Here is a 14,062-nt window from a genome sequence, read left to right as displayed (position 1 = left end):
GGAGAAAGAAGATACGTTGTCGTCTCTTATTGCTGGGAATCATTCACCAGTTTCGGCTCGAACGCGGACGAGCGGTCCCTGCACTCGCCCGCAATCCTGGTCAGACAACGCGGCAATCCTCCTAGGGCTCCTCGATGTCCCGCCAAAGTTCTGATGAGGGCGATCGCGTTTGCGATTTCTCAGGGGACATCGCTCATTTGGATCGATCAAGAATGTGTGAACCAGGACGATCCTGTCGATATTCAAACCCATCTGCAGTGCAACCACATCATTTTCCACCAGGCGGAATTCAAACTTGGCCTTCTAAGCTTCCAGCTGTCTGCAAGCCAAGCCGATAGACTACTCAGCCTCGAATTGTATCAACTTCAAGCCGATCCAAAGTTTGCCGACTACAGAAGAAGCGTCCTTGCTGGATATGGGCTGAAGTCAATTCAACGAGAAATACGATGCTTAACTCGGTTGCTAAGAGCTATCCGGAGAGATCGCTGGTTCACAAGGGCGTGGGTTTACCAGGAAAGACATTCGGCGAATATGGACATGCATCTTCTTATACCATTGTCGACTGAGGGGCTGAAAACGTTCCGCAGTGCGTTTGGTATAGAGCTTGTTGGAGAAGATTATCCCTTGTACGTTGGATCGGTCTGTTCAATCGCAGCTATGTTGAGGTGGTACCTCTCTGAGCTCAAACTGGGTCAAGGATTCCAGGAAGATACCTCGGTCAAGAACTCCGTATACGAATCCCTAAACGCACTCCATGAAGCCGCGCAGGTCCTTAGTGGTCCCATCTTTTCCGGGACTTCATTCGACAGAGTCTTCGAAACTTTCGAAAGTATGAGCCTGGGCACGGATCGAGGACGAGAGATCGACAGTATTCGTAACCTTCACCTTCACCAAATTTTTCTCGATCTGGAAAGTTGTGACAGCCGGGTCGTCTCGGATCGAGTAGCGATCTTGTCCAATATTATGAACTTTGAACGGAGAGTTATAACGACTTCCTTCACAAGTTACTCCTGGGCTCTGCTCATGCTCTTGTCCGCAAACAATCATGTACCATCAGTTCTTGTTCGAGAGGAGACCTTAACTCAACCGGATCTTCTTCTTTCCCACTCTGTCCCTGCATCGGGATTGATCATGCTTGCGTATGAGATGAAAAGGCTGATAGCAGCGGGCAGGTTGGAATTGCAGAAAGAGTTGGAGAACGTCTCATGCGCTCTGACGGATTTCTTCGGAAGAGATATAACTCGACATACAGAATTTCGGGATGCAGTTGAGGATGCAGTTGAGGATGCAGTAGAAGGTTGTCCGGGAGTCTCTCATGCGGATCCGCTTTCGCTCCTCTCCGAAATTAAGGTGCAAGAATTGAAACGTGTGGCCGTCCTACCACTGTCTGCGACCATTGGCGATATCATTGGAGGAATTGTATCGGCGCACCACGTAGACAACATTGGGTTGCAGTCTAGTCATGGTGAGACTGTGGTCAGGTATGGCATAAACACAAATCAGCTCAAGGAAGGCGTCACGTTCATGGCATTTGTTGGGGAATATCGTTGGCGTTCTGGATTCATTGATAGTTTTTCAATTGAATAGACCACCGGCGCTTTCCTCCTGCCTCAACGGTTGCGCTGCACTCGCCGCCCATGGGAGCATCAGATGTGTGAGCTGTTGTCGCGAAGGAGCGCGGGGTTACGGTGCCCGATGCCCTTGTCTTCCCGCCGGAGTGTGTCGTGCCATAGGGCATCTGAGCTTCGAAACCCCGCTTCCTGGGTCTGACATAGTCCGAGGTCGGATTGTCATCAGCGGGAGCGGGTCCCTCCCGTTTTTACCGAGGAAAAGCCGAGGCCACGTCTGCGGAGGGCTTGCAGCGGGACTCAATCGGCGAGGGGTTCGGGCGAGCCATGCGACTAGGCGCCGCTGGATCTTTCTATGGCGGTCGGGAGAAGCTGGGCGTGTGTTCGTGTCAATGGTGTTTGCGATCCCTCCTATGGTCAAGGTCTGGCACGTTTCGGCTCCGGGGAACATGTCGGCGATGGAGGAGGCAGACTACCACCATATCCTGGGTCCGATGGCGGTGGGCATTCGGGGTCTCCCAGTGGCTGAGACGGTTTCGAGCGCGTAGACGGTGTTCGGGTCGTACGCTTCCGCGTCTTTGCCTCCTTGAGCCGGGGGATAGCGTCGCGGATCCTGGTGAGGCGCGGGCCAAGAGCGTAGTCGAGCACGCTGCGCAGCCGATGCCGCAGACAGGCTATACCGGTATTCTCCTCGTCTTCGATGGCGCTCAGGAACTCCTGCTGCACTCTTCGCATGTGGTACACGGCGCTCCCGTCAGCTTCGGTGCGCCAGTGCACGCACAGGACGGCGGAATGCATGTCGCATGTCAACGACCAATGACACGTGTCCACGACCGACGGAGTAACCCCGGCATCGGTGTAGAAGGTGTGCAGGTAATTGACGATCGCCGTGCCATCGCGCGCACTCTGCCGCTGCGCGTGCCAATGGCCCTGGCTCCCTTTCGCGCTCTTCCACTGGCACGTCAGGAAGGGGAAGTGGAGCCCGGTAAGAAGCGGATCCTTGAGCACCACCACCTCTTCCCCAGCGCTCAATGGCGACTCCACGCCCCCAGCCTGCGCGTCCCTTGTAGTTATATACCCCATGGCGGTATCTGGTTTCGGTTGCGTGAGGGCGCCGTACTGATTCGCGATGAACGGCTCGGGTGCCGGAGGAAGATACTTGCGGTTCAGAAGGGCCTCTGATACGCGCTCGATGTATTTCTCGCCGCCGTCCGCTTCGCCGCAGAACAGGAGGTTGTTCACCATTATGCCGATTCCCGTAGACTCGTTCGCATTCTCCGCTCGTGCCTGCGCGCGCGCAGCATTCTTCGCAGCCGGAGAACGGGTGCTCTCCCGCTGCTTCTTTATGACGGTGTCAATGTGTTCGCGGAGGAGTTGTGGAAAGGCGGCTGTAGAGTTGACGCGTATACCGTATGCATGAAGGCGGTCGTCTTCGTCGTAGGGGCCGGTGCTGGATGCGGACGACGGGGGCATGGGAGAGGTAGCGGGTTCAGAGCTGGTATTCGAGAGCTGCTCCCAGCGCCGGAGGTTCTCGCGCGTGAGGGGCTGGGGCGGGAGCGGGGAGGCCGCCGGCTTCTGCTTCTTGGGGGGGCGCAGAGAGTCGGCGTCGGATTCGGATCGGGCGCGCTTGCGTTGCATAGGGGAGGTCGAGAAGACGGACGATGGGCCGGAAGGCGGACGTTGATGCGACGATGATGAGGTCGGTGCTGACGTTCGAGTCCTGACGACGGATGAACCTCGGCTATTATTAGCGGCTTGGCGAGATGTGAACCCTTGGAGCCCTTTCGAACTTGAACTGCTACAACACAGTAACTTCTTGCCGTATGATAGGAAAGAGAAATCCAGTTTTCCACTTGCTACGGGTCAACAGGGTGGGATCGCACGTTTTGTTGTTGTCAATAAAGGGAAGTTGCGCTCATGCAGTGTGGAATGCGTGAAAGCGAGATTCCGAAAGTTGGGGTGCATCGATCTCTCGGCTCGGCTCGACGCATCCCCTGTTCACGAACAGGTTTCTAAAATTATTCCTCGGTTCCGCAGGGATGTTCCAATTTCCCCATTGCAGGATGCTCAGGTAATTTTCAACGGCGACGTATACTTCGGATAGAGGATGCACCTACATCAAAGGCTGAAGCAAGTTCCTCAACGGGTTTGTAACATGGAGTTCGGCGCTGTGGAAATAAGTATCTCATGTGCTCAGCTGGCATGGGGCAACGGATTGCCTGTTTGGGCGTAGAGCGTGGCTAGTGCATGTGGCGGTGGCGTCGATATCGAACCTCACCTGGAAGACGTCACTTCATCAGCGCTCACTATCTCGTCATCACAACTATCCTCGGACAACAATTTTGCGCGGGGACTATACTTCGGCATCTTGTCCACGTCGATCTCCAGCTTCTCCGTGTCTCCCGTGCGTCATTGCGCTCCATCCGGACCGCCGCTGTGAGCCCGCAATTGGCGAACCAGCTTCACGATGTCACCCTTCAAGGCCTTGCGTATATGGACAACGCGACGCGATCGACATAGAAGAAAGAGCAGCAAATTGGCATCATGTTCGGCTTGTTTTACCCCAAATTTGCCCATGACGAGCCCACGGTAAAGTTACTTCACGTCGTCCGATCAACTTCGACCTTCCATATATATGCAGAGACTATTCTTTCCAGAGGCTCCGTCCGGCATCAGAAGACCTATATCCTACAGGAGCAAGCTATCTTGTTCGTCAAGAGTCGCGATAAGAAGCGCACGATTCGTCGATTGGCGATCTCGTCCGAGCGCGCGAGCGACGTTTCGACGTCCAATATTCGCAGCCCGATGCCGTTGTCATCCAGCTTCCAGATGGCCATGATGGCGAGTGGAAACAGAACACAGCTTGCTTTCTGTATCCGCGCACCGTCTCACATATGGCTCAAGTAGCACCGAACGATGTTATTGGTCTATGGCTATTAAAGGATTGCCCCATGCCGGTCCACGTGCAACGCCCTCACGCCCGCGCTCTTCCGCAACTCCGTTAGTATCAGAGCACCCCAGACACACGCCGAGAGAGTAGGACAAGGCCAGGTCAGTCCTCTAGCGCCGCCTGCATGATAACAACGCCGTCGTCCAACGCCCAAAGGGTCTTACTCTCGCGCGGCGCATGCCCCAGACAGCTACGTTTTGCAATTGTGTCCCGCCGTTGCGCTTCACGAAAAGAGGTGGGGGAATATCATGCCCGAAGGGTGCCCTACTCAGCATGTATGCGGTATCAACCTGCATGGCAGGCTTCGACCCACACCTCCTTACCTGTCCAGCCGGTGGGATTTCAGCATTACATAATCGGAAAATCGCGATGGTGTGGAGCCTGGCAGTTGAACTTGAGCCCGATCGAATCAACGAAATTTCACATCACCCTACACTCTCCAAGGCTACGCACTTCCCCCTCAGTGAGCTCTTCGTACTTGCATACAATTGCGGCATTGTTATATTCAAAATGACAGATTCGATACGCTCGTGGACGAATACGACATTACACATCTTCGGAATGAGGAACCCTTCGTATCCGTAGTCGAATACTGTGTTTTGCATCTTGTCACTTGCCGTAGTAACGGCGTGTAAAGTGTACGGCGCTTCAGGTCAAAGACCGATATTCAATGGTGAGAGCGAGTTATCTAACAATAGCTTGGAGACCCTATGAAGCAGGCATCTCGCTCGACAGACTACCACTCCGCAGGTAGTCTTACCGCTTCTCAGAATTTAGGAGGACGGGCGGTATACTCAACCGCTCGAGTTCTCTATGAATAGTCATCATCAAGCTTTGCAATTCTAAGTCCGAACGGGCCATTACCATTCCATGATTTGGGCTCGCTCGCTCAATATCGTCATCCATCTGCCGCCAGCAAATGTCTCGCGCCCCGTTCATCAGTGCCTGCTATGTGCTCGCATACTGTGAACGGGGCGGAGTACATCTATACCGGTTAATCCGGAGTCAGTCGCGATAATATTCGACCGAAAGCACTGCGCGCTTCAAGTACTCTCGTGCTAATTCCACCCAGTTACTCGCATTCAAAAATACCCAAATCAACCATGGCACCAGCAAATTCTCTCACTGTTCCCTGATTGACGTCCGCCTCTCCTCCATCCCCCTTTTCAGGCAATACCCCAACAGCACTGGCTTTTCCTCTTTGGGCTGACGAACGAAATCGAGCGAGCGGTTGTGGGTAGGACGATAGGATGGTCTGGGTTCCCGCCGCTGAATACCAGCTAAAGTGTGCAACTTCTCGATCCTTGGAACCCATTTCGAATCAGCCTTTCTCGCTTGCGACGTGCCATTTGAAGCCGTCGCGATTGTGATACCGTTCCGGACAGTTGCTTACTCGGAGCGAAAGTTCGGCGATGCACTAGGTGTCGATTTCGCAGTACACCGCTGGCTGCCACCGTCCGCTTGGGAGTCTTCGGCCGAAGTCTGAGACTATTGGTTCCACACCGACATGCTCATTGTTTCGATAACTCCCGATATCGTAGCGATCCCGACGAGGAAATCCGAGAGTGCCATCGCACGAACTATCTGCAGAGATGGGCCATTTGCCACTGCATGGTAACAAGGTGGACTATGGGTCATGAAGTACAGATCTAGGGCTTTAGGCAATGCTAATCTTGAACTACAGGTTGCTCCTTTACGAATTCTCAGCGAGGTTGTTCGTATTAGGTTCTTCGCCAGCCACAGGACGAGCTCTGTAGGCTTGGCCATATACCATTTCTACTGACGTATGGCGAGTTCGACTAGTTCATGTCAGGCTCGTACGGCCCTATTTTTGGATCTTACTTCGTTCAGTCATTGCATTAAACCTAGCAGGTGGGCCCGCGAAATTTCTATCTCCTAAATCAACCAGCTTATATGAGAAGAACAGATGACTCTACTAAAGGATTCCGTCATGCAAGATTACTGAGAAGAAACATGCCAGCTATACGTCTCCGGAAAAGAGCCAGCGAACCCCGCATCCCTCTTTCTAATGATCCCGCACCGCTTGCGCCGCGGCGTCCTGAGGGACGTGCCGTTTTTCGTGAAAGAGACCTGTTGGCGCGACGAGTGCGGTCTGTTACGAAATTGCAGCCGAACGGGTTGCCACTGCGTTGGCATTTCTTGCCCCCAAGGCATTCATGTTTCTGACATCGGCATGATGCGGCTGGAGTATAAGACGCCCTGTTATTGACATGCTGGGTAACCGTACCCTCTTGGAAGTTTTGGGAATCGACATCGAGCTCATCGCTCTGGTCCAGGTCTGTCTCGGTGTTTTTCTCCTTCCCGAAGTCCAAATGGTCAGTCAAGAGTTATGAGAAGGCGGGAACTGCACAAAGCACACTGGACCTACCCGGAAAATCCCAGGACCGAACCATGTCAATCAACAAATCGAAGCCGGAGTCCTATCCCGAGCAGGCACTGGCAGGATTTCAACGTTAGGAGGGTTTGAAGCTCATCGAACGCGACGAGACTGGTAATCCTACTATCTTTAGACTACCTCCATGCGTCCATCGGTGTGGCCGGACGGTTAGGGCCTCTAGAAATTCGAACCGTATTTAGTCTCAGGAGTTTCGCTCACGTTAAATTGTATAACCCAAGTGCTAGACTTCTCGCATACAGTATTAGCGCAATCACAGCCATTTATAGGCGCATTGGCGATCGCTTGCAAGGAGAAGAAGCAGTTGCATCTAGGAGTCGAGCCATTCGTACAAGCACACGAGATAAGATCGTAACGTAGTAAAGGCGCCTTCCCTAGCGCCTTAAGCAAAGCTCCCAATGCTGTAAAACCTAGGCGCACACCGATAATCACGAACATGCTCGTTTGCGTGCATTCGGATGAAGTGATCCTCTCTTTTAGATGTCTAGAATGCGACTCCCTGCGCGATACTCCCGTTCGAGTCATTATTAACCCCCTAATTCTCTGCCCAACTGCGCCGCCTACTCCGTGCTCGACATGCTGCAAGGTTTGACGAGCTAAGATCAGACCAGAGACGAGTGTCGAGCTGTCAGGTCTCGACGGCGTGGATTTCTCTATCGGTCTTCACAACAATCTGGCATGCGCAGGCCGCCAACCATCGATTTCTCGCCTACCAAGCTGGACTTTGAGTGGCGGGCATCCTAGATGCACTCGCTAAGGCCGAGTCGAAGCCTGTAGGTTGCCGTTTCGCTTCGATTGCCGATTTGGAGAACTCGTGGGGACGCCTGCCTCCAGTCCCTGGCAGGCCACAGTGTCCAGTTAGCGGCGCCTAACTGTAAAGAAGCCGCCTTCAAGGGCACAATGAGACGTGTCGGCTGTCGACGGATTCTGCCTTGCGTTGTAGAATCATCTTTCGGAACGTCGCTGTTGGCGCTACTGCTGACAGACCCAGTTCTACATTCTACGACCGCGACACTACTCTGTCACTAAGGGGTTATCCCTAATAACAACTGAGCCCCGTTCTATCCCAGACACTGCTGCTCTGCGTGGTATTCCACATCTGCGAATTTCGTGGACTGTGCTCCAATTGGCATTATAGGAAGTCTCATCTGACGGGCAATAAGGGGTATGCGGCGCTCCGCACTTCACATCCTCCTAGGTCCGTGAAGGGCCATGCTTTAGGCACATATCCGTTTGCACCAACCTTCCGTATCTCTACTCCCTACATCCAGCTGATGTTCGAAACGGTCACCGCATTCCTTTTTACCCAGTTATTCATGCCGCTGGATTGTTGCCTATTCCTCTGCTAGGAGCTGTAGTGAGCGGAAGATGCGGAGACTGACCTGTTATGGATATTTGAACGTATCCTGGTGTGAGATGCTTACCACTGGCGCAACGAGACTGCCATAACAGGGTACCCATATGGACCTCCAACTCCCCATCAAATGTTAGGAATCGTTACAGCGATGCGATCCTCTCATCACGTCAAAAAGACGAAGGGCTCACCACTACTGATATTGGGTATCTTCAATAGAAGCTCAGTGAATATGTAGCTGACAAGGAGTCAGCAGTTCAGCCAGCTTGCGACGGGATCGTGATACCCTGTCTATCCATCTGGGCGTTAGAAGTATAGGAAATTGGAAGCTTGAAGATACTGTACACGAAGCCATGCGAATGGAACGAGAGAAAATTGAAAAGAAGATGAGGAAGAGGAACAAGGAAGTGTGGGTGGGGCCACTCTTTCATAGCACTTCGGTCCGGTACCACTGTAGGTAAAAGACTTCGTTATACTCGCCAGGAAAGAAGCCTATCGTATCCTTAGTAAGAGATTTCTGCTCCGTTACTGCGTCTTCGTGGACCTTTGGCCTCTCCAGGGGTCGCAACTCTTTCCACCCATTATCAAAATCTCGGAAAGATGGCCGGATGCTCGTAAATCAAGCAGCAGGTTTGCAAGAATTGGCTCACCAAATTCACTGCGTCAAAAAATCTCGTCCGAAACGCCGTGTCAAATGGCATCGCCCCACTGGCGCTTAGGACTGGTCCGCGATGATCATATTTCGCGACAAACTTCAGCATCTCAAGACTTCATGCCTCCATTACTGAAAGAACGCTGCGCGGAAGTTTTGATGAGTTGTCTTGCATGTTCTAGTCTATTCAATGCCCAGAGGGGTGGTTGCAGAATTGCCATCGGTCACTGAAGCACACTGGGAACACCAGAGCGCCGATGCACCCCAACCTGCCGCAATTAGGCACTACGTCGCATGAATCAGGCCACCATTATACTGATTCAACTCCCATGTCCCGTTTCCGAGGCGTCGGGCTGGTTTACTCAGCGCTAGACCACCGCGGTCACGACTGCAATTACGACTAACCCGCTACCCATTCCGGCCCTAGCATCACTTGGTATTGAGGACTCCACTCCGCCTGCAACAAGATATCGACGCGGAAATGTAGGATTGCGGCATTTATGACTTAACCTCACCCCTCAATTACAAGACTAGACAGGGCGCATGCACACCTCGCATATTTAATCCCTGTTCCTAGTGCCCAATATAAGCTTGCATCATCCGGAGCTTCTTGCTCATCTCCACTTTTCGAAATTCACCAATCTCAGTAACTATGTCGGACTCGCACATGCTTTCAAAGTATCAAGACTCTTCACAAGTTTCCACCATTCTGGACTACCTTCAAGCAGGATGGACGGGCCAATCTATTACCTGCCTAACTCCCTCAGTCCTGTTAACCCTGTCGGCTTCCGACATCGCTCTGCCGATTTTCATGTCCCTCCGTATATTTCAGAACGCATGCGTACATAGGAGACCACTAACAACTTTGGAGTTAAATATGTCGAAGATGCTATTATACTCGACACTACGAAAGGGTTTGATGCCCGGTTATATTCGTAAATGAAGTGGGGGATCTCGTCTCTAGCGAGGTGTAGTGCACTAGACATTTGCCCCCGCTTGAGTTCTATCCCTGAAACGACTTTCTAAAGGGCAATAGAAATTCAACCTTGGTTGGAAACTCTAGCGTGCACTTAGATAGAGTAATATTCACGTTGCCGCACAACGTAGCTATTATGCAGGTGTCGAACCCACGGCTTGCATTCTTACAGTCAGTGGATGAAGTACTTAAACGTGCCGCGCTACTGGCTAATATTTTTCGAGCCCCTACCGCATCCTAAGCATTTCCTTTTCTTCCCTCCCCCCTATCCCAGGAACCTCCACACAATCCATCTTCCAGCCAGCCAGCCCTACATCGCCTTCGCCTTCCAACCAACTGATACACCCACCCTCAATCCCCTTTCCCTCATATGCCAAAACAAGAGCGTACCCCCCAATCCCCTCATAAGTCAAAACTAGAGCTCGCTCAATCCAACTCCTCCCCCATCCACCCCATCGCATCCAGCGTCTCAAAACACTGCGTCTAGCAGCGTACCGATCCTCGCTCTTCTCCCCGCTCCATCGCCGCCATTCAACATCCTTTCATCCTTTTATCCGTCTCCAGAAAGCTCGTTCATCAGACTTTTCCGCCAGCAGGATTTCAGCGGTGCTCTACTCTTTAAATAGCTAGCAGAGAGCAAACATTTCTTCGTTTCAAATCTTGGAAGTGCGGTAATGATGGGTTAAAGAAGTTGGAAGGCGATTTGTAAGATTTATGGTTTATGAATGCTGTAACTAGGCGGAGGGAGGTGTTGTCTACTACCTCCGGTCTATGGGGGTTTGGAATAGCTTATTTTTTTTGTTTAGGCCTCTTGAGGATCTAAGCCTCGCTGTTGGAGCGGGGATTTAAAGCCGCACTTGGATTTTTCCAATCACCAATAGACAACGAGAAGCAACCCTGCATCATCGATTGCTAGTACTCAAAGTTTAAGCAAGAAAGAGAGGAAGGGGTGTAGACGTGCTCCATCCAAGGGCTTTGCATTGAATGGAATGCTGCGAGTACCATCTCATCCCGCACACAGATGTATCGATATGCCGGGACATTCCCCAACCAAAGCTTCATCCAACGCAGCCCCAGCGCAGTCCAACTACCTCACGCGCCTCCAGCTTCTCGTTCATTAGAACACCTCGCGGCTCTCCAACTTCAACTCCTTTCCTCTCTGGCTTAGCCATCGACGGATAGCTTGGTGCTGCTGACATTCGCATCCCGCGTGTCCGTTCTGTCTCGACTCTTCGCTCCGTGCCTGTTATTGTTTTGCAAGGGGTCCGCCCACTCTCCGTACACGGTACCCTGCAATTCTGTCCACCATCTCCTTCCGCCCCTCGTTGTGCCTGAGCTAGCCAGTTGTGGAATCGCGATGATGCGCGTGTAGCCTCGTTGAGCAGCTATGGGACGGATAGTTGTCTTCTGCGCGTCCGTCGAATTCGTGGGCGTGGCGAGATGTCTGGGATGAGGTTCCACCGTTGTGGGTTGCGGGTGCTGATGGAGGGACGGCGAGGTGGATAGGTACGATCGGAACGGGGAGGTTGCCTCATGGCGAGATATTGCCCGCTTTGTCTGAGAGGGAACGGGCCTAATGGAGCGGGTTGTCGAGGAGTCTCGCGGCTCGGTATCGGCGGGGGCTCCTCCAAAACTGCCATCGAATGCCTGCCGCATCGTTCAGCGCCGTCTTTTCCTCGTTCTCGACTTAAATGAATCGCCTTTGTAGTATTGCGGTAGGTCGGAAACACGAACGCTTCTCGAACCTCAGCCGCCTATGTTAGGTTGGTCTGCCAGGGCAAGAAGCCAGGGCCGCCAGACCGTCTCAGCCCATTCCATCAGCCAATGGAGGACGGCAACCACCTTCAGCGCATCGAAGCACGTGCGCGTACTCCCAATCGCAACCTGCTCCCATATCGTGATCTGCACGCTGCTCTTGGAGACGACTAGCAGGTGCCATTCATGGCCCTGGGCAATGAGCAGCGGCACCGCCGGCCAGAGCTCCCCAGGGCTCCCGATGAACGAGAGCCGCTTGAACCAGGCGTCTGTCCAGATGGCGATCTGGGGCTTTCCGTCGGTCCACGCCTTCGTCGGGCTCTTCGTCTCAATGTTGACGGCGAAGGGTGTGCGGCGCGCCGTGCTTGTGTGGTTCCATGACTTGATCTTGGCCTCGGGGTGCTTTCGCAGGCGGCCCCAGGCTCGGCCAGTGTGCTCGGTCTGCTCGAGAGCAATTACGTAGTCGACGACGCGGCGGGGGAGGGTGTCGCGGGCGAGAGATTTGGGCTCGATCTTGGCTGTTTTACTGGTGGTCGTTAGTACATACTACGTAGTTGCGGGACGGCGGAGAAAACTAACACGTTCTCAATGGTGAGCTGCTCCTTGTGCTTGCTCGTCGAAAGAGCGAGCTCCAGCAGCGGGAGCTGCACCTTCGCGTTCCACTGATCCTCGGACGTGCTCGTGTTGCGATCGCGCCTGCGCGCCATGTGCACAAGCGTCTGAACCGCGGCGATATCAGGCGTCGTGCCGATGGTATTGCGATGCGGATCAATAGCCCAAGGAAAGCCAAGGCGCGTTTGATCCATCTGGGAGAGCTCCGCGGTAGCGAGGCGCAGGCTATCCTGATCATACCCAAGTATGCCCACCCCATCGGCGAAGCGCTGCGCAGCGCAGCGCATGGCGAAAACATCTGCAGGCTCTTCGTATATGGTATCGTCGAAGCTGCAGAAGACAACGGGGTCCTCCTCGAGGTCTTCGAGCATCATCAGCTGCTTGGTCGGGCTCAGACGACCGCTCTGGTGCGATTCGAGCGAAACGTCGGAGGCGGAGGCGGAGACGGAGGACGATTCTGATGGAGGGGCAGGGGATGGAGGTGCGAAGTGGGGAGCGCCATCGAAATCCCGCCGGCGCTTGTTGGGACGGGGCGTGATGTCTGCATCGTGGTTCATAAGGCGCTTGGTCTTGACGGGGCGCGCGTTTTCCTTGTCGTTATCGAATGGGACGACGGGAGGCGCCTGGGCAGCCGGAGGCGTATCGACGTTGTCAATCCAGACGGCGATGTTCATGTGTGATGGGCTGCGATGCGATGCGCGAGCAACGACGATGGGAGCGGCGGTGTTGGTGATGTGTGATCCGGCCGCGTTGTTGTTTGTTGTTGTTCGTTGTTGTTTTTTTCTGAGCAGCAACCGATGCCAAGGCGTCGACCACGTGGCAACCCTGCTACCCCACCAGATGATGCATGATCTCCCACACTTCGCCGGCCCTCATGTCGGGAGGGAATGCCAGGCAGCCAAATTCGCAGTAGGGCGTAATGGGCATGTGGCGTAGATGGCTCGCCAGCTGTGTACGCAAGTGCGCGGTGTCCGATAACGGAATTATGGAGCTGCGGCTGTGGTCGAATCTCAACCCCTGTTCTCTTGCTCTTGTTGGGACGACACGCTTCCCGGATAAACCTTCAGCATCATCTCACACTAATATAATTTCCAGAACATTGGTTCATGTGAGCGATGCGTGACGCGATTGTCTGAGGTTTCGGTGTTGTCTGCTGGAGTGTCTAAGCCCAGGAAGGCCTAGCGCCTCCACAATCCGAAGGCCTGAATATGTAGCGTTCTTGCGCAGAGACGTCAGGATCGACGGTGCGACGAGGGTTCGATGCTCCCGTGCGTCGTGGCATGGAGACTGGGGTCGTCTGCTTGCGACCAGGTTTAAGCGTGAGTCGAATAGGCCGCACAGGGAAGTTTCGGGAGACGGGCCTGGACGCTAGGACGACTGCTTCCTCGTTGTCGTCGTCGACGGAGTCGTTGCCTTTCTTGAGCGGTAAGCGTAGTAGGGGGCTCAGCCCGTTCTTTAGCGCGGGACTGCACTTAAACAGTTCTACTGCCTGGGGTAATAATGACCTCTTCAACAAAGTGGACGCGAGCTCCCCGAAACTCGTCCTCTTGATGAATATGCAACAGCCAGCGAGTCCCGTCGTCAGAACCGGCGCCCGTAGCGAGATAGTGGCAGTACGATGGCACTGCTCGTTCAGAAGCATTGTCCCGCGGCAGCGTTGGAGGTATAGATCTGCGCCGCAACAATAGGGGCGCGATCGAGAGCGTGAGCTCGAGGCGCGGCGCGTCTGACTGCGGAAGCCGGGAGATATTGACGGAGACGTTGGAAAAATTGAAGAAA

General features: G+C 53.7%; 4 protein-coding genes across 4 annotated transcripts; 1 reads left to right on the top strand and 3 right to left on the bottom strand.

Moving 5' to 3' along the window:
- Positions 1–153: 153 nt before the first annotated feature.
- Positions 154–1,587, top strand: BU26DRAFT_558961 (uncharacterized protein; the record flags this gene model as incomplete). The annotated part of the gene is made up of 1 exon (XM_033832631.1): positions 154–1,587. One exon carries the CDS (start codon positions 154–156, stop codon positions 1,585–1,587), a length of 1,434 nt encoding a protein of 477 aa, XP_033689261.1.
- Positions 1,588–1,985: 398 nt separating this feature from the next.
- BU26DRAFT_500044 (uncharacterized protein) lies at positions 1,986–3,935 on the bottom strand (the record flags this gene model as incomplete). Its single annotated transcript, XM_033826465.1, has 3 exons — positions 1,986–3,363; positions 3,686–3,736; positions 3,847–3,935. The coding sequence occupies 3 exons, from the start codon at positions 3,933–3,935 to the stop codon at positions 1,986–1,988; spliced, it is 1,518 nt and encodes a 505-aa protein (XP_033689260.1).
- A 7,727-nt stretch (positions 3,936–11,662) lies between these two features.
- BU26DRAFT_415965 (uncharacterized protein) lies at positions 11,663–12,840 on the bottom strand (the record flags this gene model as incomplete). Its single annotated transcript, XM_033823139.1, has 2 exons — positions 11,663–12,197; positions 12,251–12,840. The coding sequence occupies 2 exons, from the start codon at positions 12,838–12,840 to the stop codon at positions 11,663–11,665; spliced, it is 1,125 nt and encodes a 374-aa protein (XP_033689259.1).
- A 605-nt stretch (positions 12,841–13,445) lies between these two features.
- On the bottom strand, positions 13,446–13,925 carry BU26DRAFT_558958 (uncharacterized protein; the record flags this gene model as incomplete). Its single annotated transcript, XM_033832630.1, has 1 exon — positions 13,446–13,925. One exon carries the CDS (start codon positions 13,923–13,925, stop codon positions 13,446–13,448), a length of 480 nt encoding a protein of 159 aa, XP_033689258.1.
- Between the last annotated feature and the right edge of the window lie 137 nt (positions 13,926–14,062).

The sequence above is a fragment of the Trematosphaeria pertusa genome, assembly GCF_010094035.1.
Source record: "Trematosphaeria pertusa strain CBS 122368 unplaced genomic scaffold BU26scaffold_2, whole genome shotgun sequence".
In the NCBI taxonomy this organism is placed as follows: domain Eukaryota; kingdom Fungi; phylum Ascomycota; class Dothideomycetes; order Pleosporales; family Trematosphaeriaceae; genus Trematosphaeria; species Trematosphaeria pertusa.
The sequence above is the reverse complement of the archived record's forward strand: the minus strand, read 5'-3'. Positions and strand labels throughout refer to the sequence as shown.